Below are 27,968 nucleotides of genomic sequence, written 5' to 3' on the forward strand. Positions count from 1 at the left end.
GACCATGCCTAGTTTAAAGGCTTTCATACAATCCTAGAGTTAGAAGGGGTGCCCAAAGGCCATCTAGTCGAACCCCCTTCTGTCATAGAGGAAGACAGCATCCAAGCCCTCCTGACAGATGGCCATCCAGTCATAAATATGATTGGGAGATAAATAGAGTCCTAGATTTGAAAGGGGTCTCTGAAGGTCATCCAGTCCAGCCCCTTCTGCTGTAAAGGAAGACACCATCCAAGCCCTCCTGACAGAAGGTCATTCCAACCATACATACCATTGGGACATTTATTTATTTATTTATTTATTTATTTATTTAATTCTGATATTTCTCCTCCGCCTTTCTGCAATGGACCCAAAGTGGCTTGCAAGGTCATTAAGCCACGTGCTAACATCCACCATATAAATAAAACATAAAAGTAACGTCAAGCAATAGTAGTATAAATAAGACATAGCTGGGTTCAGTGGGGGCAGGTGAACTACAACTCCCATATGGAAGTCCATCATCCATGGTCCATCCCACTCCAAACAGTGCCCGGGTGTATAGTAGGTCATGGAGACTGTATGTGTCAGGCCTGTTAGAGTTAGTAGGCAAAGCCTGCTCTGTGGTAGTTTTTTGCCTCAGTAAAAACTTGGGGGGGGGGGGGGGAGTAAACGATCCTTAAAAGGAAAGAATAAAAAGATAGTCATTATTTTCTATTTAGTCGGCTGTGAATAGTACTGTGTCCCAATGAGCCAGGGAAAACCTGTCTTCTTTGGAACAGTATTGATGGGGAAAGATGGCCCCCTCCTTTGCGGCCTAGCAGGGCCTAGCAGCCTGCAAAGGCCTTGACCTGTCAGTAGAAGCGCTGAAGGGGGGGGGGGGGGTGAGGTGAGGGGGTAGAAGTTTTCATAAACAAAGGAAGCATTAAAACATAATTATTTTCCATCATTAGTTGGATTCAGAATGCTGTGAATGTGTGAGTGGGCCAAAGGCTGTTAACTGTACCAAAGCTAGCATCGTTCTGAGGAGAGAAGTAGGCCGAACGAAGTGATATGCTTCTTTGTTTTCTTGCTGCTGTATCTATTGCTGTTTGGATCTGTATCTATTATACTCAAAGGATCTCCTGCAGCTCAAACAGATCAAATGAGGTCTCTTAATGTTCCCCTCCTTTTTTAACAAAAAAAAAAATCTTACCAGCAGTACCTCAGAGACCATTTTAAAAACAAAATTTGGGAACTTTACCAGGAGTGCCTTAGGGCCATTCCACACAGCCATATACCCAGAATATCAAGGCAGATGATCCACAATATCTGCATTGAACTGGGTTATCTGCCAAATAATCCAGATCAATGTGGATTCTATACAGCTGTGTGGAAGGGGCCTCAGTCATCACCTATATCCCTATCTTTTTCCTTGCCTCAGAATCTTAGTAGCAGTTTCTCAGAGAGCTTCCTTCTGTTTTCTATCCCTTTAAAATGTATTTCCTGATGAGATAACTTCTTAGGAACTGCCCATTTGAAATTGACAACTGTAACCAGGTGACAGAAAAAGAATACTACCCAAATTTGGAGATGCCTATCACACTTTCTATGAAACCTCTCAATTTGCAATCTGGACATGCTGACACTTAGTACTGAAGCTTGCATGTCAATTCTGTTACAATTGCATGTCAATCTGTTACAATGTCCTGATATATTATGTGTACTATAGACAAACAGACAAGCAGTCACTTTTTTGCTATTGCAGATAAGGAATGCAACCTGTAAGAAGGCCTGTTGCTTGATTTTTGCTCCCATCTTCTCTTTATTGGCTGGGTGAAAGCCAAAAGTTAAATTCTCTATACTGCACAGGAAAGAAAGATCAGTGTACATATGTGAATGTAAGAAGTTTGGGAAGAATGGAATTGGGTAGAGAGGAAATAGGATAAAGTCTCCTATTTCCTGGCCCTTCAGGAAACAATCCAGACTACAAACTAATCACTTAGGAACATATACAATTGAATACAACAGTAGGAATGTCAAGTAAGGCCCATCTGGAGTTGGAAAATATCAACTTTGGAGTGATATGGCCATAGGAGGCCATTCTGGCTGTCTCTTATCCATTTAGCCTGGGATGGTGGTTACTTGACTTACTTCAGATCCAAGTGAAGCTGGGTACTTTCACTAGATAATCATGAGCCCGCTCCACTATTGGTCAACACTTAGTGCAGAGGCACCCACTATCTAGAATACTCTTACCTCAGCTGTTAAATTTTTATTTTGAGATTCATGGGAACTCTCACCTAAGTTTACAAAAAGTTGGGTGCTGCATTCCATGTGCTTTACGGACATCGTAAATTTCTCCTGGTTTTAAGTATTTTATACTCAATGTTTTCTTGCTACGTACCATTTCAAAATGTTCAGATGCAAGCAGATTATAAGTATTTGTAAATAACTGTAACAACACTGTACTTGCATAGGATTGAAAAGAATAATTTTCCAAAGCATACTATTCCTTGTTGCTTTCCAAATGAATTTATCTTAATTTAAGGATAGAAGAATTAAGACAAAATATTGTGCCTGATACAGAGTTATTCCTCTGCAAATAAATTGTAATTTTCTGAGATTTTACCTTCTCCCTTAAACTTGAGCATCACCTTCCATGCTGTTTTTCTGGAACAACACAGAATAAATCAGTGTGGATTACAGGAAGAAAGGAGAATTGGACATTACTTCACTGTCTTATTCCAAGAGAAGTAGAACTCAGAGTCCAAAATCTGGATGCAACTCTTTAAATGTTAATGAAAAATTATCACAATTAATTTACACTCCAGTGTAAGCTTGATTATTACAACTGAGTCACAACTAAAAGGGATTTATTCCCAAGAGCAAATGATTTAGTTGTCCATATGCCTAAGAACGGATCATTATGCAAATTAACCGCTTCTCCACTGTCATGTCAAAATGCCGGAAGGAAGAAAGTCTATGAAGGTACATCAATTTGTAAGACCAACTAGAAACCACAAAGTACTTGTGGATAAATAATCTAATGAATGTAGCTATCAAGTCTACCATGCACACAAATTTAACTCCTTCTAAATGTGTCATGCTGCTAGTTGTCCACAACCAGGTTTTTATCTGCATATAGTCCATGAACACTGTACCATTCCATCTGTCCTTTCTTTGCAATCATAGTAAAATGTACTTCTCCCAACAATTTAAAAACAAAAACCCAACACAGCTTCTGTTTGCTTTTTTCATTCTCCTTTCCTATTATTTTCTCTATTTGATTTGAGAAAACCTGAACATGTTTTGTACTACTCAAATGTAGTCCAATTATTATGATTTGTTCATCCTGCTCTGTTATTAACCTAATATATCTCTTTAATTAGCATTGATAATGAATAAATATATGTATTTCTCATAATTGTGTCTGGAAAACGTAAAGTATTTGTAGTAATGAAGTCCATTAGATATTTGATAATACTTTAACAAATATGTCACTATAGAACACATTATTGTTCATAAATAACATTCAAAATGCATATTTACCTCAAAAGGTAATTTGGGAACTGGATAAATTCCTGTTTGGGATTCAGGCTACTGTAGTGTTGTACTTATGCCTGCTTTTATAAATGGTCCAGAAACTCTAGCTGATTCAAACCATAGCAACAGGATTGGTGTAAAAGCACCGTAAGGTGCCAGTACTTTTCCAGATGCACTATCTTCTAGTTTTTTTTCCACACCTGATTTAAAATGTTGATATTAACACTTGGAAGTCCTAAAGGTTGGAATCGCATTATCTAAGAACCACCTCTTTTAAACACATAACTAGCCAGATCCTAAAATCACACTCAGAAGTCCTTCATTGGTGCACCGGCCAAATGAGGTGTGATGAATGGCCAGGAGACTGAGGCCCTTTCTGATTATGACACACTTGTTGTGGAATGCTCTTCCCAAGATGCTTGCACATTAGCACCCATACTGTAAACTTTTCAGTGGCAGGGTAAAGACCTGTTTATTTTCCCAGATGCTCTGGCAAAGTTTTAATGCTACACTTCAATGTTCCATGCCAGTAGACCTGAAACATTTTTTCTTTCCTGCTTTCAACGCAGCACTTTAAAAAATGGTTCAGAAGGACTCCTTGCTCTCCAGAGCAGGTTTTCGGGGTACATGATGGACTGCAGGAGGAAGAGAGTGACTGCTAATTCTGGCAAAAAATAGTGGCATCCAGCAGATATACCAATTACATCATGGCCATAAATCCTTTTGCACTTTCTAAAACACACTTTTTATTGTACGAATATTTTGTTGCTACTGTTTTGATTTTATTCAGTTTGATACTTTTTATATTTGTCCTCACTCTAAATGTTTCTTGTTATCTCACCAGACAATGTTGACCCTTGGGTGGTATATAAATGTTAATAAAAGAACAAAAATTCTAATAGCTCAAGAGGCAATGCTAATATTAGAGATGAAGTATCTAAAACATTTGCATGGCCTGCACTCTCCACAAAAGGCTAATGGAAAGTCCGCTCAGTCAAGGTCATTTGGTTTTGTTTATCATAGTAGAAAACACACAGAGAGCAAACTGACGCATGCAAAAGCAATTGTGTGCTCCAAATATTCCAAACGGGTTGTCAATACCTATAAAATCACAATTCCTCATTATTCTTTTAATCAGGTGTTTAAATTATTTCACAAAAGAAGCAAACCACAATTGGGTCATATAAAAACAAAAATCATTGCATAATAACTTTTTGTTAATGCTAAGCTAGCTGCCAAACACAGAAAAATAATGTGTTATGCACTTTTTTACATTCATGAGACAAAAGACCAATCTCTGAGATGGCCACTATATATTGATGTACTATAATTTTTTTTCTCTTTCATATTAAAAACTTCTACTTAGAAGATTGCTATAGGTGGACAAAACCATCACATATGCATAATTGATTCTTTAACACAGCAGCACATTGAGATGTTTATAAATACAGCTAATCTTTAATGATGTTAAATACTCATCATGTCTAATGTTTAGGGTTTATTCTCATGTTAGTAAAGATAACAATTTCATAGGAACTTTGCTCCAGAGTGATGTCCAGTTACTGAAAAGTACATAATCATTCTTCATTATGTTGCCGGAAAACAAAGTTAGGCATTTAGGTTTAATGGAGAAATTGACTTCAGAGATTAGATTTTGTATCTGTACACAGCCACATGACAAATTTTATAACATTTGCTCTTCCATTATTCAGGACATGAATGACCACACTGCCAGACTACACATTCCAGGAAATCGTGCTACTTTCTGCAATCTTGTACTACACTGATGGTTTCTATCCTGCTGTCTTAATCAATTCTTTTTATTTGCTGTAATCATATAATCTTATTTTAATATTTAAACAGATGAGAAACTAAATAACAGTGGAACAAATTGCTAATTTTCTTCCTAGCATGAGTCAGCTGGTAACAACATGTTCCATTTGTCACAGAACCAAAGGAACACATCAGAAACAGAAAAGCTAAAGCAAGCAAAAGCGTTCACTCTCAACATAACAATCCAACAGTTGCAAGTTATATAGGCTGTGGAGTACACAGAAATATTAGGAGTTTCTCTCCACAAAGATCAGCTCTAATATTTTCAAGTTTACGTTTCATAAATTAGTTATCCAATAATGTATGTATGTTTCCTTTAAAACATATGACTAGAATCTTAGCACGAGTACCTACATATGTGCTCCTCTGAAAGAGAAAAGTAGTAAAAACCTTGTGCTGTATGACCTCTCTCTCACCTCTTGGTCCATGCATAGTTAGGTACACCTAAACCTCCATCTATTTACATTTATTTAGACATGCCTTTGTCTAGGATATTAATGTGATCCTTGCTTAATGAACAACAACAACAATGAGTACTGTCTGTGTATTTCTGCATGCCAATGGGCTGGACTAGACGATCCTCGCAGCCCTATCAATTCTAAGATTAGATGATTATGTCTCTATTTCTTAAAAAGCCATCTAGGCAGACAGGGCACACTGGCACTCTTTTTCTGATTCACTGCACTATGTCTTCATAAAACTGAACATTTTCTATACTGCATCATAATCACACATCAACCACCTGAATTATCAGTTCACAAAAGTATCTTCCCCTGTGAACACTTCTGGAGTATTCTGGATTTCAGAATTCTTTCTAAGGGATGCTCAACCTCTTTTATAACATTTATTCCTAGAAAAATACAGGGTGTGCCTCCAAATATTTACACCTTTACCATGATTAAATACTACAATAGTAGAGAAGTGTTGTGAAAATACAAAAGAACCTTTAAGTGAGGTGTGAAACTCTGTGCTTTGACAAAGCAAACAATGGATTGCTGCACTGGTATGTCAATTTGAACATCTTACATACAATTGGATTCAAAGGTGGAATTTCTAACTCAGATTACATTTATTCTTCAATAAATTTCATTCCATTTTGCCTTTAAAAGATCGTTGTTTCGCTCCCTCCATTTAGTTCTCAACTGCTATAAACTGAGGGTACATTTACATTGCAAAATTAATGCAGTCTGAGACTACATTAACTGCTATGGAATCCCGGGAGGTGTAGACTTACATGGCTTTTTCGCTTTCTCGATCAAAGATGGCTGGTACCTCTCCAAACTCACAAGATTGATAGCATGAAGCACAGCGTTAATTTGACAGTGTGAAGATGCACCCTTAGATGCAACTCCCCCCACATACATACCTTATATTCTAACAGGGAGGGAAAACATGACTACAGGATCTACACATACCTTGGAAAGACCTTACAAAATAGTACTGGCTGACAAAAGGAGGAAGGGGAGAAGGGAACTGGTCACTTTTTTCCCTTTCCTTCTCTGGAGGTTCTGCACCAACTTGTCCAGTATGCAGCTGGAAGAAAGGTCAAAGGCTGCACTTTCACACATGCTGCAGCCGCCACTGCAGAAGGGAAAGGCTACAAACATGGAGAGATTAATGGATGGACCATGGGGATAGAAGGGAAGAAATGACCTGAATAAAATGACTGAATAAAAGGCTCAGTACCAGGGGGCAATTTCACCTCTTTCCTAGCACTAGTTATGAGCAATGTGTGGCCTGCTCCTCTCCAACAGTAACTAAGTACAAAATCTGGCAACCAGCATTTTAAAAATCTAAAATCAGGACAGTAAATAAAGAACAACTCTCAAAAACAGGAGAATTCCAGGCAGGAAACAATCGGGGCCAGCTAACACCTCCCAACAAAGGATTCCCTCAGGCAGGAAGCAGGCAGGCTTTGAAGCTGAAAGGCCATTCAATGCTAAGCAAGGTGGCAAATTGCCACATTCACACTGGCCTCAAGCAAACAAGTTCTTTCTCCCACCCTGGACATTCCAGATATATAAACCCCACTTGCCTAGTTTTCAACAGACCTCACAACCCCTGAGGATGCCTGCCGTAGATGCGGATGAAACGTCAGGCACCTGGAACATGGCCATACACCCCGGAAAGCTCTCAGTAACCCAGTAACTAAGTAGTCGATTAGCCTCAGGCCCCTTTCTAGACAGCTGAATAATGTCTCATATTATCTGCTTTGAACTGGGTTATACGGCACTGTGGACTCAGGTAACCCAGTTCGAAGCAGATATTGTGGGGTTTTCTGTTTTGACATTCTGGGTTATATGGCTGTGAAGAAGGGCCCACACTTTACTTGTCTTTACTTAAAGCCAGCCACTCGGGTCTCTCATTCAGCAGACAGGCCAGCGCGTGCGACTGCAGGGGCGCACGCGCTCTCTCGGTCTCTCCTCCTGGGCCCGCCCCCTCTTTCCATTGGCGCCCTTTGAGAGCGAGCCGTTGGGGCGCTTTGGGCCGCTCGCAACAGAAGGCTCACCCGCAGTCGCCACCTGCGTCCTCCTCCTCACCTGTACCTTTTGCTCCCGCCGCTGCCGCTTGACTTCCTTCCCATTGAGAAAGAAGCGCTGCTGAGGGACTGCCACGCCCCCTCCTGGCTTTTGACCTGCGCTTGAGTCCCCGCCCACTCCAACAGTCCTTTTATTTCATAGACTCACAAGTAAAAGTGAAGAATGACGAGGCCCTTAACTTCGGGCGGTGCTTCCGGGCTAGAATTTAGGTGTTTTTGTTTTTTTTAACTGAATTCAGATTGAAGGCTGGGTGAACAGACACACAGGGCGCACCTGGACTATAGAATTAATGCACTTTGACACCTGCCACGGTATGCTGGGGTTTGTAGCTTGGTGGGACACCAGGACACTTTGGCAGAGAAGGCCTAAAATTATAACTCCCATGATTCCATAGCATTGAGCTATATGATGTCGAATTGCATTAATTATACATTCTACACCAGGCATGGGCATACTTCGGCCCTCCTAGTGTTTTGGACTTCAACTCTGTGGAACTCCCTCCCTAATGAAATCAGATCAGCCCCCCTCCCTCCTGTCCTTTAGGAAAAAACTTAAAACATGCTTGTGGGTCCAGGCATTCGAGCAGAAGATAAATATGAAATAAATAATAAACTCACACAATTCCTAACAACCAGTAGGCTGGGTTGCTGTGAGCTTTCCGGGCTCTATGGCCATGGCCATGTCCTAGAAGTATTCTCTCCTTTTGTTTCACCCATATCTATGGAAGGCATCCTCAGAGATTGTGAGGTCTGTTGAAACTAGGTAAATGAGGTTTATATGTCTGTGGAAAGTCCGGAGTGGGAGAAAGAACTCTTCTCTGTTTGAGGCAGGTGTGAATGTTGCAATTGGCCACCTTGATCAGTATTGAATGGCCTTGCAGCTTCAAAGCCTGGCTGCTTCCTTCCTGGGGGATCCTTTGTTGGGAGGTGTTAGCTGGCCCTGATTGTTTCCTGTCTGGGATTCCCGTTTTCTGAGTGTTGTTCTTTATTTACGGTCCTGATTTTATAGTTTGTTTTTATTTAAAGGGTAGCCAGATTTTGTTCATTTTCATGTTTTCCTTCTTTCTGTTGAAATTGTCCACATAGTTATGGATTTCAATGGCTTCTCTGTGTAGACTGACATGATGATTGTTAGAGTGGTCCAGCATTTCTGTGTTCTCAAATAATAAGCTGTGTCCAGGTTGGTTCTGGACATATGGTGGACATAGCATATAATTGATGAACCAACCTGGACACAGCATATTATTTGAGAACACAGAAATGCTGGACCACTCTGACAACCACGTCAGGCTACACAGTGAAGCCACAGATGTGGGCAAAACATCAGGAGGGAATGCTTCTGGAACATGGCCATGCAGCCTAGAAAGGTCACAGCAACCTAGTGATTCTGGCCATGAAAGCCTTTGATAATAAACCAGTATGCTGTTAAGAATTGTGGGAGTTGAAGACCTGGAGGGCCGAAGTTTGCCCATGCCTGGTGTAGAATGTAGATGCATCATCATCAGTTATGTTGGCTCTCCAGGGTTTCTGTCACGTTTCTTAACTAGCTTTAACATGGGGGTATCTGATAGGTTTTTTTAAATAAAAAGAAATCAATATTGAAAAGGGGAAAAAGTGTTTTCCAAATAGAAACCTACATAAAGGGATTGCTGTATACACATGAACCATCAAACGGCCCACACAAGTCCTAACCAGGTCTTCTCCTGTTTCGCTTCCAAGCTCCTGCTTAGCTCTCCAAAGAAAGTCAGGACCACTGAATTGATCTAAATGGGCCAATTGTGGCCCCTTCCACAGAGCTGAATAAAATCCCACATTATCTGGCTGTGTGGACACAGATAACCCAGTTCAAAGCAAATACTGTATTGTGGGATTTTCTGCGATGATAGTCTGAGTTATATGGCTTTGTGGAAGGGCACTCAGTCTCTTCTTCCCAGCACACAATGGGGACTGACTTCAATAAGTGTAAATGTGAGATATACCACTCTACAATTTATATCTCTACCGTACTTACAGGCATTATTTTATTATTTCCCGCAGTCTCTGTTGTCACTTCCGCTGGCGCCAGAAATGTCTCAATCCCTTCTGGTGCCTTTCTTCCTCTGGAAACGGGAGAAGAAGTAGGAGTTCTGTTTCAATCCCTTGGGACAGAACACCCCCGCAGAGGCAAAAGGGGCGCCAGCGGCGAGAAAAAAATCCTTCTCTCCCCGACGCCGCGTTGGTACAGTCCAGGTGAGGGGGGAGTTGTGCGCATGCGCGGAGAGGAGCCAGCGTTTAAAGCGAAAGCGCTCGTTCCGGAAGGAAAATTTCCGGGTTATTTTGAGCACCATAAGTAGATAGCTTCAAAGTGCTCAATAAGAAATGATGGAAACCACGGTTACAGCTAGCTAGAATTAATGCTGTTTGACACCACTTTAACTGCCACGGCTCCATGCTATGGTATCACGGAAGTTGGTATTTAATTTCAATCCCAGAAGAGAGGCTACAATATTTCAAATTTCCAAAGATATTTCTCAGGATGGCAAGAGAAATGGCCAGTGCGGCGTAGAAAATGCGGGCTTCTCTATCCTAATACAGTAGAGTCTCACTTATCCAACGTTCCAGATTATCCAACGCATTTTTGTAGTCAATGTTTTCAATATATCGTGATATTTTGGTGCTAAATTCGTAAATACAGTAATTACTACATAGCATTACTGCGTATTGAACTTTTTCTGTCAAATTTGTTGTAAAACATGTTTTGGTGCTTAATTTGTAAAATCATAACTTGATTTGATGTTTAATAGGCTTTTCCTTAATCCTTCCTTATTATCCAACATATTTGCTTATCCAACGTTCTGCCGGCCCGTTTATGTTGGATAAGTGAGACTCTACTGTACCTGTGTTTTCTGTTACGTAATTTTTAACTGCTGTCTTTTCATCCTTTGTATCAGTCCTTTAAAACAACAACAATAACATGTATCTTTCCTTTCCATCTACACTGCCATATAATCCAATTCAAAGCAGATAACCTGGATTTTATATGGCAGTGTATAAGGGGCCTAGATCATTTCAGCCTGTGGCTTCTGGTCTGCCTCTCATGGAGACACGCACCCTTTCTCCACCTTATTGTGACAGTCCATATATTATCCAAAATTTGCCTGTTGAATTCCATTTTTATTATTTATATTTTTATATGTTTGCATTATTTGTAGTAGTTCTATTGTGTGCTGTCAGCTCCTTTCTGCTGGATGGTGGCCTTAAGGCAAACCTATAACTGGGATTTTCATAGAATCATCGTAGAGCTTGAAGAGACCTCACGGGCCATCCAGACCAACCCCCTGCCAAGAAGCAGGAAAATCGCATTCAGGGCACCCCCAACAGATGGCAATCCAGCCTCTGCCTAAAAGCCTCCAAAGAAGGATCCACCACCACACTCTGGGGCAGAGAGTTCCACTGCTGAACGGCTCTCACGGTTAAGAATCTCCTTTCCTGTAGTTTGAAGGCATTGTTCCACTTCCTAGTCTCCAGAGCAGCAGAAAACAAGCTTGCTCCCTCCTCCCTATGACTTCCCCTCACATCTTGATACATGGCCCTCATCATGTCTCCTCTCAGCCTTCTCTTCTGCAGGCTAAACATGCCCAGTTTTTTAAGCTGCTGCTCATGGAGCTTGTTCTCCAGACCCTTGATCATTTTAGTTGCCCTCCTCTGGCCACATTTCAACTTGTTGACGTCCCCTTTAAATTGTGGTGCCCAGAATTGGACACAGTATTCCAGGTGTAGTCTGACCAAGGCAGAATAGAGGAGTAGCATGACTTGCCTGGATCTAGACCAGTGGTTCTCAACCTTTGGGTCCCCAGATGTTTTGGCCTTCAACTCCCAGAAATCTTAACAGCTAGTAAACTAGCTGGGATTTCTGGGAGTTGTAGGCCAAAACACCTGGGGACCCACAGGTTGAGAACCACTGATCTAGACACTATGCTCCTATTTATGCAGGCCAAAATCTCATTGGCATTTTTTGCCGCTGTGTCACATTTCACACATACTGCTGTCGAGCCAGGCATCCCCCATTCTGTATCTACATTTCATTTTTTCTGCCTAAGTGAAAAGTATCTTGCATTTGTTCCTGTTGGATTTCATTTTGTTAGTTTTGGCCCATCTCTCTAATCTGTTAAGATCTTTCTGAATTTTTCTCCTGTCTTCTGCAGTATTAGCTATTTCTCCCAATTTGGTGTCATCAGCAAACTTGATGATCATACCTTCTAACCCTTCATCTAAGTCATTAATAAAGATGTTGAACAGAACTGGGCCCAGGATGGAACCTGCAGCACTCCACTCATCACTTATTTCCAAGATGAAAAGAAGTGTCCCCTCTGAGACTAAGAGAGTGTGACTTGCTCGACCCCCCCCCCCCCCAGAGTGAATTCCCATGGTCAAGCAAGGATCTAGGGACAGTTCAGGCTTGATTTGCTGTAGTAACTATTTGTCTTTTTAGCAAAAATAAGTCCTGTTTATTTGGCTCATAGAGTCATATGTAGAAAGAATTTTGAAATTTGGGCTTCGATTTCCACTTTCAATTTCCAATAAAAGCAGTTGCAGTGTTTTGACAGGCTTTTCTAAGGGGGCAGCTAGATGAACACTTCAGATTGAAAAAAAGGGTAGCTTCTCTTGCAAGAAGGCACTGACTTTCTCCCATCTTGTCCTCAAACCTTGGGTTAATATGTACGTCCCTTGTTAACTAAACTGACAAGTCAGGTCAGAAGGCATTTGCAGGACCAATTACCACCCTCTGATAATGTGATCAAGATAGTATCCTGCCCTGTGTCTTAGTAAAGGTTTTCCCTTGACATTAAGTCTAGTTGTGTCTGACTCTGGGGGGTTGGTGCTCATCTTCATTTCTAAACCGAATAGCTGGCGTTGTCCGTAGATACCTCCAAGGTCATGTGGCCAACATGACTGCATGGAGCACCGTTACCTTCCCGCCGGAGTGGTACCTATTGATCTACTCACATTTGCAAGTTTTTGAACTGCTGGGTTGGCAGAAGCTGGGACTAACAGTGGGAGCTCATCCCACTCCCTGGATTCAAACTGCCATCCTTTTGGCCAACAAGTTCATCAGCTCAGTGGTTTAACCCGCTGTGCCACCAAAATTACAGCTCCAAATTAATCTGTACTCAAGACAATGCCTATCTACTGGTCAGTTTGCTGTTTCGATTCGAGAGAGCTTGCCTAAGTTACCAGCTAGCACTCAACCCACCTACTTAAGAGTTCAAGTATATTTATCCTCTTATTTATATGTCGTATTTCCATGGGGTAAAATGTTAAAAGTGGCTTACATCAGAACAAAGCAAACTTAAAAAGCAGAAACATTTCAAGTGTTGCTTCATATGCAATGCTTTTTACACAACATAAATAACTGCTTCATATGCCTTATCTCTGCCTCTTTTTCCCTATGTGAAGCCAGCAACCATTTTTATTCACTTCGCTACTTCATTTACATTTTCACTTAAGTATTCTATTTTGAGAACAGCTGCAAAATCATCAGTAGTGCTTACTTTTCCACCACCCTCTGTATCCCTGTGGATTGCATTTATCAATTCTGATGAAACTAAGGACCAAAACAAAGTATTACGTCCCAGTCCCGTCCCATCCCCAAGATTATCCACAGGGAAATTGTGCCTATTGGAAGTAGTGGAACAGCACTTTATGACTGATGGATGAAGCCAGAGTGTGCCATAATTCGATTTTCTGGTTGCAAGTCAAATATTCTAGCAGGGAAATAGAAAAAAGGTTTTGCTTGTTTTAGGGATGTGTGCACCAAGCAAATATGGCAGCAGCTCCCTTCCCCAGTATTGTGTTGTCAAGCAAATTCATTTCCTACTGCTGTGGCTATTTTACAAACAACTTAAAAATAAAAACCAAGGGTGCATATATGCACACACATTGAGATTTTTGTTGGGTTTGCTCACTTCTAAGTTCTGTACTTGCATATTCATTTGTACTCTGAGAATTCAGCTGAAAATGCACTTATGTAAAGATCCATCATTTTATTATATTTCCATTTCCATTATATTTATAAAGTAGCTATTACTTAAACTTTATGGATGCACTTTATGCTCAATTTGAATAGGTTTATATTGATTCCTTCTTATATTGCTTGTATTTTGGTTAAATAATGTTGCAGCTGTTTCTTCTTTGGGGTTTTAAAAGGGAAAGGGTTTTTTTAAAAAACCCACAAATGTTTATGAGCAGATTCTGAAAGTAGGCTGAACTCAGCAGTTTATTTAAAGGCAGTTCAAGATGAGCTCTGGCTTGGTAACCACAAAGAAACAATTAAATCAATGTTATATAAAATGTTTACAAAAGCAAGAAGTGACAAAACAATTTTGCCATAACGAGCAAGTGCTATTTCCAAATGATATATATGACACTTGTTCTTTGTATCTTTTCCTGGTGTTTTGACTGTTACCTTAGCTGTTCATATCAAGATATTTGGAACATGGCTCAAAATGTTTCATACATTTTTAATTTATCTTGCAATTACTAGTAACCTATAAGACATTAGGGACCTCTTCACATGTACTTTCTTTCAGCGACAGCAGCTGGATTTTTATGGTTCAGCCACAGAGCCCAATGGCTCCCATCACACCCCAGATAACTATTTCCAGAATGGCTCCGTAGCTGAAATGTTGCCGCTGTCGCAAGAATGGCAACGGCAGACAATGGCAGGCTCCCTGTCTTTCCATAAGGAAAGATGGATTGAGCCGCCGAAAAAGGGCTTCCTCCATGTGATGAGGGAGGGGGGAAGCCATGACGGAATGGAGTGTAGAGTGACAGGTCTCACGCCCCCTGCATGACCGCCGGCTGGACACTGCAATCTAGAACATCTTTGGTGGCACATGTAACAAGGTCGTAGATGTGTAAGCAAACTGTTTTTGCAACATGGCCTTGTGCTACACTTTCTGCCTTTTTCCTTTCACAAGCCATATATGTAAGCCATTAGAAACCAAGGCCAGTGGATAAAATATATTTTTGTAAGCTGTAAAATGAAGTTAAATATCTTCCCTGTAAAATATGATTCAGGTGGAATGCAAATCTTTAATAGTGTATGAGTTGCTATGACTACCGAAATAGAGAATTCATAATTACATGTGAAACAACTTAATTGTATGACAGGAAATAGGCAGAATGAAAGCGGCATAATTGTCACCTTTCACAGTAAGACACAAATATAGGAAATTGAAAATTACAAAAATGTAACCTTATTAAGCTTGTGCTTTTTAGTGGTTGAAAATGACTTCTGTGCATTACTCATTTTGGTTCTTGGCTAGCATAGCAGTCCTTGTGTATAGGCAATCCTCGAGTCACAAACAAGATAGGTTCTGTGGGTTTGTTCTTAAGTTGAATGTATATGTTAGTCGGAATACGTACATTTTAAAGTGTAACTCCAACCGTCTATATTCCAGCCTCTCTTGGGGAGAGAGAGCGGAATATTAATAATAATAACAAAAACAATAATAATAATATACACACACGATCGTGATTTGGATAGCATAGAAAAGGGTTAAAACCCCTGTGATATTTGTTTTGTTGTGTATGCCCCTGTTCAGAAGATTTCACCTCACTTTCTGTCCCTGTGAGAATTGAATTTTGAAAAATTTGGCTTGTAGTGGAAGCAGGGATTGGAGAGAAAGCTTCTGTGGAGACATATTTTCCCTACGTTAACCCTTTCAGGAGAGAATTTCCCTTCCGATGGGTAGATTTCTCTAAGTTTCTGTTGTCTCCCCTCCGTTCTTAACTATCAGTCATTTGTAAGTCGGATGTTTATAATTCAGGGACTGCCTGTATATAGACAATACATTAAAGGCCTTTAAAAAAAAGGATTTGGTTGAGAGGGGAGATAAAAAGTAACAAAGAAATTAATTAGTTCTCATGTAATTCACAAAATCTTCCTATATCTCAACTGTACATTTTTGTGAATATTTCAAGGAATTGTTTCCCTTACAGTACATTACAAAATGAGACACAAAGGTTAATTAAGCACATTTATCCAATATTTTATCACTTGGTAACATTATTGTGTGGTGTCCTACATTTGATTATTTAACTTTCGCTGTTGAGAAATGTTCTACTTAGAGCCTAGTGAACTAATAAGAAAATATTAATTCATCTGTGATGGCTACTTTTAAATACCAGTTACTATTCTAAGGGACCTTTCACACAACACATTTATCACAATGTGATTCCACTGTAACTCCTGTAACAAAATGTCGTGGATTCTTGCAGGTTGTAGTTTGAAGGGGTCTAGAGTTTTTCTCAGATAATTATAAATACCCCCCACCCCAAATTACAATTCCAAGAATGTTTCCTGTCTTGTTAAAATGGAATTATAATTGTATAGTGTGAAAAGCCCCAAGTAATGAACTGCATACCAGTTCACTCTGTAAACACCAGATCTTGTCAGATTTTGGGCATTAAACATGGTTGAACCTGATTAGCACATGAATGGAAAACTACCAAAGAATACCAAAAGTTTCCAGGCAGAGCTGGGAAAGAATCTTGCGTGAAACTCTGAACAGCTGCTAAGTCAGGCCTCATCTACACTGCCATATAATCCAGATTATCTGCTTTGAACTGGATTATATGGCAGTGTAGACTCACATAGTCCAGTTCAAAGCAGATAATCTGGATTCAGAAACTGTCTTGTATGGCAGTGTAGACCCACCTTCAGAGTTGTAAATACTAGGCCATGTAGAGCAATAATCTGATTCCGCATAAGACAACCTCCCACCCTCCTATTTGCAAAATCACCACAAAATTAGCAGTTAGGACCTTGTCACATGTGCTGCCAGAATCAGCCAGTGTTGCTATGTTTCGGCAGTGCGTGGGGACCTGTCACCCATGCCCCATTCAGTCCCGCCTTCCCCTCATCACACAGGGAAGGAAGAAGATCCAGGAAGGTGCCTCACTGATTTGGCTGCTGACCCCAGTCTCCCTGGAGCGGAAGGCAGGCAGAAAGATGACTGTCTCGTCTCTGGACCCGGGGTCCCTGCGCAAAGAGAGGCCGCTGCTGCCATGAGGTCGCCCTCCCCACCTTCACCGTGTTTTGAAGGAAGAGTATTAGGGTGGGGGAATGGCGATTGAGAAAGTGGGGAACCCCCTCTTTTTTTAGAGGTGACTGTGGTGTGGGGATGAGGAGACAGGAAGATGCCTTGTGTGCAAGAAGAAATGGAGAGCTTCCACCTCACACTCCTGGGTTTCCTACTGTCTCTCTCCACTCACTGCTGTTGCTTCCAGTCCAAAATGACAGCCCCATAAGCCTGCCAAGGAGGTGTGGGGACCTGTCACCTTGCGCCCCACACTGTCCCGGCTTCCTCCTGTCCCATCATACATGAAAAAGCCCCAATAAGCCACCTCAACCCATTTTTTTTTCTTATGGAAAGACAGGAAGCCTTCCATTGTGCCCCCCCCCCCAGCTTCTTTTCTTTTCTTTTTTAATGGTTAATTTAGCAAGTTCCCCAATTTGGCAAAATATGGCATGGTCAGAAAAAGAATATTACGTATAATCTATATATTCATCAGCCACTTTTCTAGTATTCTGGAAGGCTTAAAATGATAAATAAATTGAATAAAATAGCTGCAATGATGTAAAAACGAAACTGAACCTATGGATTTAAAGCATATTTAGTCATCCTTCAAGAAGAATGCTAAAAGCCATGGTCAACCTAGAATGGATCTAAATGATGTTCATGAAGTATGTACTTGAAAATTTTATTTCTTCACCCAAAATATGCTATTTTCTATGTAGGCAGCTTGTTACTAATGTGAGGATGTTTGACTGTCTTCTCTTCATAGTAACATATTTTTTTTTCCTGTTGAAATTCATTTTGTTTATTTTGGCTCAGGTTTCTCATCTGTTCAAATATTTTCAAACGTTCTTTCCACCCCTGTTTGAAAATCAGCCATCAGTACTTTTTTATTCTACAATAAAGGAACATATATAACAGGGAACTAGAAATCTGCTTGAAAGTACTATCCAAGTAATAGAGAAATGCCCTTTTGATTGAATTCTTCCCTGCACTCCTCCAAATTACCTGTAGCTGTTTAAATTATGGCAAACATAGTATTTTTCAGGAAAAAATACTATAGATACCAAGTGGAAGTCTTGTCTCCTAATGTCATAGGGTCACTCTCTAAAAGAAATGCAGGAAATCTGTAGCCATTGTTTTTACAATGCCAACAAGACCTTTCTAAAAGCACAGTATTTTCAATAATGATGGATTTCTATGGTGTGTTTATTGACAATAACTTTTAAAAACTCATTGCAAACAGTGTGATGCTTCTAATGTGTCTGTTTGCCCTCGGTTTTGAAACCGCATTGGAATGTCCCTTCATTAATTGCTCAGTCTGTATCCTGGAGGTTATGCTCTTGAAATGAACTTTGGATCAGGTTCAATGATACAGAGCAGAATATTGAGCCATAAAGAATAATGAAGTGTGTGTGTTATATATATTTTAAGGCCTGACTTTCTGGATCATTTTGTGTAAGGCATTTTTATTTCATCCCAAACAGCAATGGTCCGTAATGGCAAAAATGGGGGGCTCCATCTGAAACAGATCTCATATTACAAACTAACAGGTGGATATCATCCCACAACATTAGCAAGTGAAAGGAGTGGAATAAGGAGAGCTGCCAAAAAGTTTGTCTTCAAAGGTAAGACTGATATTGTTAATTCTTGGGAATTAAGAGTGCTCCAGTGTGCTTGAGAGCTGGCCTGATGTACTGAACTTAGACTCTAGAGAATAGGGTTTAAATCCTCAGTTATAAAGACTCATTGGGTGACCTTGGGCAAGTCACACAGTCTCATCTCCAAAGGCAGAGGCAACCATCCTCTGAACAAATCATTCCAAAAATATTCTGTAAGAGGTTCACTTTAGATTTGCCACAATTCAGAAGGACTTAATGGTATGAAACAATAACAATATGCATGTGGTACTCACCAAATTTAAATAGGGGTGGATCATCACATCTACGAAGAACAAAATCAAAATTAATCTTATTGAAGAGAAAGAGATTCTACATTAAGAAATCTAAATATTGGGTGCATTATATATACATTAATATATTTTATTCAGGCAGTCTTTTAAGGTTGAAAGTTTTAAAGAATGGGCCAAAGGTGCTGTATGGCATTAGGAATGGTTTTTAACAGTTTTTGCTTTTATAAAATATTTATTTTAATAATTGCCATATTTAGTTCTTCTTAATATTTATATTTTGGAGGTGTTTAAATTGTATAGTTTTTAAGATTGTGAGCTACTTTGGGTGCCAGTACTGGTAGAAAATCAGGGTACAAATAAGCATGATGATGATGATGCACTTTTCAGAGAATCTGGGAATTGGAAGTGACCCCAAAAGCCATCTAGTTCAACTTCCTACCAGTACAGGAATTCACAACTAAAGCATGCTTGAGAGATGGTCATTGATAGAATTATAAAACTACATTTATCATGCTTCTGCCAGTTTAATGCTGTTGGGCTGAGATCTTTTCTGTCACATTGAGGTTGTCATTTGCAGTATTTCTCTGGAATGCTTTGCCTTAGGAACAGAATGTGATGACGGGAGACGGCATTTCAAATGTGTCATCTAGCCTTTGGAATTTCCTCTCTGGCATCTCCTTTGATGTCTTGTAGCACCAGACAAGCTTTTCTTCCCAGGCATTTGAACTTTTAAAAGTTGTCAAGGGTGGTGGTTTTATCTCTGCTATGTTACCTTGAAGTTTATTGCAGGGTTTGCACTGTTGCATTTTGTAGTTGCTTTATCCATGTTGTCTTTATTATATGGTTGAGTTATAACAATATAATATTTTACTTATAGGCTGCCCTGGGAACCAGCAGAGTTGGAGGTGGAGGCCTACATTTAAAGCAAATAAAATAAATTGTCACTCATGTGTGACTGTTTTCAAATGTAATTTTCTGTCATAGTAACTGTATATATGCTATTTATTTGAAGAATAAAAGCTAAGATTTTTTTTCCTGTTCGAATTTTATCCTTGCAGTCCCTCAATTACTAATCCTACCAACTGTGCTAAGAACTAAAGTCACACAATATTGTATTACTGTTTCAGAATGTATGTACATGAACAGTTCAAGGTGAACCAATACAAACAGTATAAAATAGCATCACATACATAATTGTTGTCTTTCAGATAATAAGCTATTCTATGTGGGAAAAAACAAGGGGCAAATGCGCTTGGTAATTCTTTCCAATGAAGAAAAGCGAAATGTTTTAGAAAATTGTCATGAAAACCATGAAGGTGGACATCATGGCATATCAAGGACACTGACACTGGTGGAATCTCAGTATTATTGGACCTCCATAACCAGCGATGTTAAACAGTGGGTATGGCTCATGCTGGCATCATATCTTGTATTTGTGAAATTTTCACAGGGATAATATTGGCTGGTGGATACCAGGCCTTCCTTCACAAACCATTGTTCCAGGAGCTATTGAGAAATTGCTTTCCTGGAAACCATCAGTATCCCTGGAATTAATCAGTGCAGACCTGTGAGCAGAGCTGTTCATGCACCAGGTAGTAACCTAATTACTGTATACCAGTGAACCTATTATTCCCATGCTATCACATTTTATGTATTTAAGAGGTTTTTCATGCTACGCAACTGGCAAATTGCCCCTTATAGTTGTTCTTGCTGTTATGAGCTTCAAGCCAACTCCAGCTCATGGCAACCTTTTCTTGGTGTGGAGTTTGTTTTTGTTTTTGTTTGTTTTGGTTTTTTTGCAATATTTATTAAAAGAGGTTTTACTATTGCTAACTTATTTCATATCCATAAATGTAGTAGTAGTAGTTCTTACATTTTTTACAGATTCGCCCTTTTCTTAGAAGGTTGCTATAGCACAGGCATGGGCAAATGTTGGCCAGCTTACAACTGTTAGGAATTCTGGGAGTTGAAGTCCAAAACATCTGGAGGGCCCAAGTTTGCCCATGCCTGCTATGGCATGACTATCATTAAGATTACTGTCGTTAAAAAGCAGTTTGAACTTTGCTGGTTCACAGCAATTAGAATTAATCAAGAAGAAGTTATTTAATTATCATTTCCTCTTGAAGGGTTTGCTCCATAATATGGAAAGATATTAACAAAAATGCCAAGTTCCATTTCTGGAACTTTTATGTTTCTCAACAGATGGTTGTGTTGCATATTGGAATGCTTTTGTCAGGGTTGCTAGCTGTGTATTTTCAGGCTACATATTAGCTTCAGCTTAATGCTTTGGAGTATGTTGACAGCATGAGACCTTCTGTTCTGAACAAGTTGTCCAGTCATGGCTAAATTGGACCCAACAAGTTAACTCTTCAAATTAGCCAGTATTGCTTGATAGGATATCAATGTAACATATGCTGGAGCAGCTCTTGCTGTTCTAGCTTTCAGCAGCTGTGATACTTCTTTAAGGCTTTAAACAGGTCATGAAAGGCCTGTTTGGCAACGTGAATAGGCAAATTAATAACAAGAAATTGGACTCGAGTTGCATGTCCTTTTTCCCCCTGGTTCTTTGTTTTTTGTAACTGTAGATGTGGATTTGTTTGATATTTATAGTTGCTAGTTCTAAAAACTGTAACAGCATATTACATGGTCCATCTGCCTTCAATAATCTGTTAGAACAACAGATACAGAATGGCCATGGTGTACAATTTTTGGATTGTGTGATTTTAATATTTAATGCTTTGTCTTAGTGTTTAAATGTTGTTTTAATGCTTTGTCTTAGTGTTTAAATGTTGTATATGCCTTTGTTTAATAGTTTTAATGATTTTAATTTATAGTTGCAGTATATGTCAGTGTCTAGTTATTATGATTTTTTATTACATGTATGTTGGCACTGAATTATTGCCATTAATATGTTATAAACTGCCTTGAGTCCCCCCAGGGGTGAGAAAGGCGGTATATGAATATACTAAATAAATAATAAATAAATACAGATTGAGCATGCCTTATTTGAAATTACAAAATACAGTACTCCCAAAATCCAAAATTGGCTATCATAGGTGGCTGAGATAGTTACATATTTGCTTTCTGGTGATTCAGTGTACACAAACCTTGTCAAGCACAAACGTATTAAAATATTCTACATAAAATTGTCTTCAAGCAATTTGTATAAGGTGTATATAAAACATAAATGAATTTCATTTTAGACTTGGGTCCAATCTCCAAAGATACAGGTATTCTAAAAAAAGTTTGAAATCCAAAACATTTTGGTCCCAGGCATTTCAGATAAGAGATTCTTAGTCTATACTATCTAAGTAACTGTTTATGAAATGTACAAATACATATGAGCAGGATTAGTATTAACAGCAGTTGTATTATGTTCTTTTTTCAGGTATCTGCTTGTCAACACTGCCTGTTAGCAAGGAATACAGCTATTACAGCCTCCAAATTTCCCACTGTTAAGGCAAAGGATCCTTGGACCATACTTATTGTAGACCTATTGGGGCCTTTTAAAGTCACCAGTAAAAATAATATGTATGTCATCCTTCTGACAGATGTCTTCACCAAATGGGCTGTGGCTTTACCACTGTTTGAGCTTTCATCAGCTGAAGTGGCCAAGGCAATTGTCAGTGTATCATTCTGTTATGGCCCACCTCAGAAGATTGCTATAGATCAGAGAAAAGAGTTTATTCAGCAGGTAAGCAAAGAGAGTTTGCTAAAGAAAATATTTCTTAATATATCTTTGAAGGGAGTGGGTGAAGTCACAAGTGATCAGAGTGTTTTACAGAATGTTCTTAAGATGATTACATTTAAAGAACTGCAATAGACAGTTTTCTGTCTCCAAAGTTAGATTAATTTGGCATGAACATCGTTAGGTATCAACTTCTTTCAATAAAGATGCAGTCAAATCTGAAACCTTAGGTTTACGTCAGGATAGGCAAAGTGCAAGCCTTTGGGTATTGGTAGATTGATACTTGCTTCAGCACACGAGTTTCTGCTGAAGACTCCTATACTCATACAAGAGACACAAGATATTATCTGTTTGGGATTGCATTGTTATCACAAAAATAATTTCAAACTGTCAGGTAAAACAACATCAGTATGAAGGGCTTTTTCAAAAACAGTAACTTCCTTTTCTTAAAGATCAACTGTGAGCTGTTTGACCTCCTTGGGACAAAGGAATTATTAATGTCATATCCTCAAACTGACTGTAAAAATGAAATTGGCAAAACTATCAGATCTTTCCTTCTGAGATACTGTACAGAGAACAGCAAAGATTGGGATGACCACTTGCAAGCTATTGCTTATGCATTCAACTTGATTCCTTCAGTATGTATTCAGAATACTTTGTGGGTTGTAGGAACTGGGGCTGAGTATGATTTGTATCATAGTGTCAAAAGCAAACAATTATTTTCTGTTCTTTTCTCTTTTAAAATAGGAAGATAACCAGAGCACACCATATTTTGAAATGTTTAAACGGAACCCATGTATGCCTTTCAGCGAGATTCAGGAAGGAAGGAATGACTGTATGTTTGACAGAATTGTTACTGCTATAAAACAAGTCCAGAAAACAGTGCAGGAAATTACAGCTACTAATTGCCTGGTAAAATGTTTTCCTCTCTGTAGCAAGAAAACAAAAAATGCACAAATTAATGATGCATATTTTTCATGCATACATGATTACAGTTTTTGGAACTAGGGAAGGATAAAAGCAGGCACAGTGTATTGAACTGAAGTTCACCCAAGCCTCCAAAATATAGAAAACCTACTTCCGAATGTTAAATTATTCAACACAGCATTGTGTTCTCTTCTCTCGAAATGCACAGAAACAGAAGCTTTAGATGTAGCTGGTAAAAGAACCTCAGCTTTATTCAGAACATTTAAATAAATGATATTTTATTTGGAAAATAGAAAAATGATTCAAAATCAGCCATGGATAAATAGATGTCACAAAATTCTGTGTTTCAGTTTCAGATGAAACAACTGTGTGTGGTTTATAAAAATGTATAATGGTTTCGGTTCACCTGCAATATTAGTCCTAAATATTCTAAAGGTATTAGATCCTCTTTGATCTTGACATAGAAGCAGGGTCAGCCCTGGTAAATTATTGTTTATTTATTGTGTCAAAAGCAAATTGAGAATATAGGTATAATGTATTTAAAAAACCACAAAGTTAAAAACTTGACATTTTGCTAAACTTTCTTTGACCAGAAGCTGGCCACTTGGTATCGCTGTGAGAAGATCCTCCACTGTGCATGTGACAGAGCTCAGGCTGCATTGCAGTATGTGGTCTGTGGTTTGCTGTTCTCCACACTTGTATGTTGTGGAATCCACTTTGTAACCCCATTTCGTAAGATTGGCTCTGCATCTCCAGGTGCCAGAGCGCAGTCGGTTCAGCACCTTCCAAGTCACCCAGTCTTCTGTGTACCCAGGAAGGAGCCCTGGTTAATAATTGGATGAGATTTCACAAATGAATAGTAGATGATGTAGGCTATGTTTCAGGGGAAGGAATTAGCAAACCCACCTCTGAGTATTCCTTGTCCAAGAAGACCCTATGAAATTCACATGTCTATAAGAAATTTTGAAGGTAGGTATACATATACATTTACACTAACTTGTTGGTTTCTTGTACTGACAGAAGAAGTCCCTCAGCAAGTTTTGGAGGTAGCAAAATTCCCATTTCCATGCAGCCCTCACATGCCCTCAGTGTCTCCTCCAAAAGTGTAAAAAGTCAAAGCAAGTTTCAAGTGTTATGGAATGGTATAGTAGGGAGAGACTGAATGAAGCACAGGGGCTTGCGTGGTGATGGGAGATAGTCCTCCAATATGGGCTTCTTGTATTAATGCAATGGCCCAGTAGAAGCCTAGCCAGTGATTCCTACATTCCCAGATTATAGTCTATAAAATTGCTGGTTTAAAAGCTCACAGTCAGGTACAGTCTGTTTTGAATTAAATAACTAGTAAATGCCATGTTGCAAAAAAACAAATAAACTCTCCAGACTGATAGAAAAACTTACAATGCAGCCAAAGAATAAAATGGCTTGAGGACCTTTCCTGAGGGGCACTTAGAAAGCATATTCATCTTCCAAGAAGTGAATCTTAAAGTTGTAACAAGTATTTTTCTTCTTAGGATCTGAAGAAAATGCACGTAGAAGAGCAGAAAGTGAACAAGGGCTCTGTTAGGAAGAAGCCAAAGCATCTAAACCCACCTCTTAAAGTGGGCCATGAAGTTTTTAGACAGAGGAAAAACTGGTGGAAAGATGGCCGTTTTCAGTCTGAATGTGTTGGCCCTTGTATTATAGACTGCATCACTGACAATGGCTGTGCAATATTAAGAAATGCTGCAGGCTCAAAGTTGAAAAGACCTATTAAAATATCTCACCTGAAACCATATATAAGAGGATCACACAAACAAGGTGAAATGTAGTCATCCTTTTTTAATCAATTTTCATCTGTTAAATAAGGGAATAAAAAGTGGGGACCTTCCCATAAAAAAAAGTTTAGTCACATGTTCTTTTTGGTCACTATATGTGACTTGGTTCTTTTTTTTAAAATTGAGGATCCTTGTTCCTCTAATGCAGTAGTTCTCAACCTGTGGGTCCCCAGATGTTTTGGCCTTCAACTCACAGAAATCCTAACAGCTGGTAAACTGGCTGAGATTTCTGGGAGTTGTAGGCCAAAACAGCTGGGGACCTACAGGTTGAGAACCACTGCTCTAATGGCAAACTAAACTTGGTTGCAAGCAGACCCATTGTTTGATATTGGAAATCAATTTTTAGGAATAAAATGTCTCGCAAAAACACCATTGTTAATTTATTTTGGCTGTAAAAAATGTGATATTTATTGTCTAGGAAGGTATGTCTGCTGAGAAGAAAACTAATTTTGGAATATTTTTGAATTGTTGTATGCAATCACTGAATGCAGGGCTCAGATGCAAAATGAGATGTTGAGTACTTCCTCTCTCTTTACTGAAATTATTCTGCTGCAACCATCCACTGAATTGTTGAATGCGTCATATTGTTTAAAACACCTGTGATACTTCTATCTACTAAAATAGTCCATTCATTTGTTCAGAGGATAAGTATTTCCATGACGTCAGCAAACAGATCTGGCTTTTTGTCCTAGCTGTGGGAAGATAATTGAAATATTTAATTTCCCTCTTCATTCTGGTTGCAACAGGGTCAGCAATTTCATTTTCTTCAATGCTGTTTCATTTCCTCTAAGCCACCGCTGAGTCATTGAGCATAATATTTAGAGAGGAACCAACAGCTGCAGAGTGCAACAACTTGAGCCGGAGCACAAAATGGGCCTGTGGTTGGAGGAAGCTTGATAGGAAGCATAGTGGCCTCTTGACCACAGTGTCAAGGAAGCCCTTTAAAGGAAATTTAATCTAGTTTTTTACATCAGATGCTCAAAATTAGAAATCAAATCTTCTCTAAATAGCTCTGTTAACTATTACATACAACTGCTTTGTTGAAACAAACACACTGACTTTCAGTTTGTTTCTGAGCACAGTTCAAAGTGCTGGTTATGACTTATAAAACCCAATATGGCTCAGGTCCAGACTATTTGGCAGGTTGTAGCTCTTTCTATGAGTTGGCCCTGGTTCTGAGATCCTCTGGAGACCCTCCAACCACCACTGCACATATGGCTGATGGGGATGCGAGAGAGGGCCTGCTTGTTGCCTGCCCCTCGACTCTGGAACAACTCCCTTCCCAAGAGGTTTCAGACCCCCCCCCCCCCCCCCCCCCGCGCGCACTTTGTTTTTATGGCAATAGGCTTCCTTTTCAGGCAGGCTTTTAAAAGAAAGTTTTTAAAGGACAGACTAGGCTGTGCTGCATTTTTGATTGAACTGTTTTAAACAACTTTATTTTTCTGTATTTTAAATTGTATTTTAACTGAATTGTTTTCATGCTTTTTTGTATTGCGTTTTAAGTTGTGATATACTTTGGTTCCCAATCTTGGTGAAAAAGCAAGGTGATGATACTACTATTACTACTAGTATTACTAATAATAGCCATTCTCATCAGAGATTGGTATAGGGAAATAAGTATGTTGGTGCTGGTATGTCTGTATTATTATTATTTCTTGCTCTTGATTCAAAGTTTCATTCTAGCATTTCTCGGTCCATTTTACATCATTGCCAGACTAACTGAAGCCTGGTTGGTTGATTTTTCTTCCTGATAATGCTGGGATATGGTTAAATGACTTCTAATCAAGATTTATTTTCCTGTTGCAGATAACAGTCCAGTTTGGCCAAGCACAGTAGTGGCCGACTATGATTATGCTGGTTCAGCCAAAGCAGCCACAGAGCAGGGCAGTTGCATACTCCCCCAAAGGACTTCCTCCTCTTGTTCCTGATGATGCCTTGCTGGACAAGGACCTCCTATTATCAGGATGTGAACATGATGCACAGCCAGAATGTACAAAGCCAGATTCCACTGAATCAGCTACTGTGAACTCAGATCATTGGTCTACAACTTACTGGACTATCCAAAATAAGTCTAGGGCTATTTGAATTAAGTACAGTAAGATTTGATTACCGCACATGTACAAAATAACTTAATACACTCCTTGTTACATTTGCCAAGAACTAAATGTTGTACACTTCTAGATTGGGCTAGATGACTACCCATAATAAAGGCTGTGTTTGCATGTTATGGAGCTTCCTTCCTCTCTCTCCCTTCAGACTTAGTATTCACAATTTCATTTTTACTAACACTGGATGAGTTATATCCAGTTATATTTCAACCAGGACAATGGTCCCATTGTTAACTATTTTTAACAACAACAAGCAATTATTCATGATTCTGGCTCTAAACAAGGTTCAGGAAAATGTCTCTTCCCCCATTCCCCTTTCTCTAGTTAAGGACCTCATTCCCTCAGTAATAATTTCAATCTGAAAATACCAAAACTATACATCCTTGACACCTAAAAGTAATATAAATCAAGTTCCTGTTACATCTCAAGCATTCACCATTAAAAGAATATGCAAAACCTCACCTGCTTCTGTAATTTATAGTTCAGTTGTACTTATAGACCAATCTGTTGTTTATTGTGTGGGTTCTGCCACCTGGTGGAGTAGTTAAAAAAACTCCAGAGGATGCAAGGAAAGACATGAGTTCAAC

The 27,968-nt window shown here is 39.2% G+C and overlaps 2 protein-coding genes across 30 annotated transcripts in view; one reads left to right on the top strand and one right to left on the bottom strand.

The window, feature by feature from the left end:
- ppip5k2 (diphosphoinositol pentakisphosphate kinase 2) overlaps window positions 1-10,003 on the bottom strand; it is an 85,903-nt gene extending 75,900 nt beyond the window's left edge. For 20 of the 23 annotated variants that reach the window (XM_008113983.3, XM_062972223.1, XM_062972224.1 and 17 more), the window contains exon 1: window positions 7,872-7,997. The gene's annotated coding sequence lies outside the window, so the exon portion shown is untranslated. Of the gene's footprint in view, window positions 1-7,840; window positions 8,002-9,881 lie in introns of those variants that run through there. The other 3 variants (XM_016994832.2, XM_016994831.2, XM_016994830.2) reach the window with 3 other exon arrangements.
- On the top strand, window positions 9,965-27,842 carry gin1 (gypsy retrotransposon integrase 1). 7 transcript variants are annotated; one of them, XR_010003514.1, is made up of 8 exons: window positions 9,965-10,099; window positions 18,420-18,560; window positions 20,053-20,246; window positions 22,233-22,538; window positions 22,985-23,170; window positions 23,280-23,444; window positions 24,053-24,428; window positions 24,971-25,080. XR_010003514.1 is itself a non-coding variant. In XM_008113985.3 (8 exons), the coding sequence occupies exons 2-8, from the start codon at window positions 18,422-18,424 to the stop codon at window positions 27,199-27,201; spliced, it is 1,398 nt and encodes a 465-aa protein (XP_008112192.2). In that variant the 5' UTR covers window positions 9,965-10,099; window positions 18,420-18,421; the 3' UTR covers window positions 27,202-27,842. The 7 variants fall into 7 exon arrangements, 6 of the variants coding, with proteins under 6 accessions (XP_008112192.2, XP_016850330.2, XP_008112196.2 ...); XM_008113985.3 differs by lacking the exon at window positions 24,053-24,428 and adding an exon at window positions 27,080-27,842 and having other exon boundaries at window positions 24,971-25,256; XM_062972230.1 differs by lacking the exons at window positions 9,965-10,099; window positions 24,053-24,428 and adding exons at window positions 10,157-10,306; window positions 27,080-27,842 and having other exon boundaries at window positions 24,971-25,256.
- Window positions 27,843-27,968: the final 126 nt, after the last annotated feature.

Source organism: Anolis carolinensis, chromosome 2, assembly GCF_035594765.1.
Source record: "Anolis carolinensis isolate JA03-04 chromosome 2, rAnoCar3.1.pri, whole genome shotgun sequence".
In the NCBI taxonomy this organism is placed as follows: domain Eukaryota; kingdom Metazoa; phylum Chordata; class Lepidosauria; order Squamata; family Dactyloidae; genus Anolis; species Anolis carolinensis.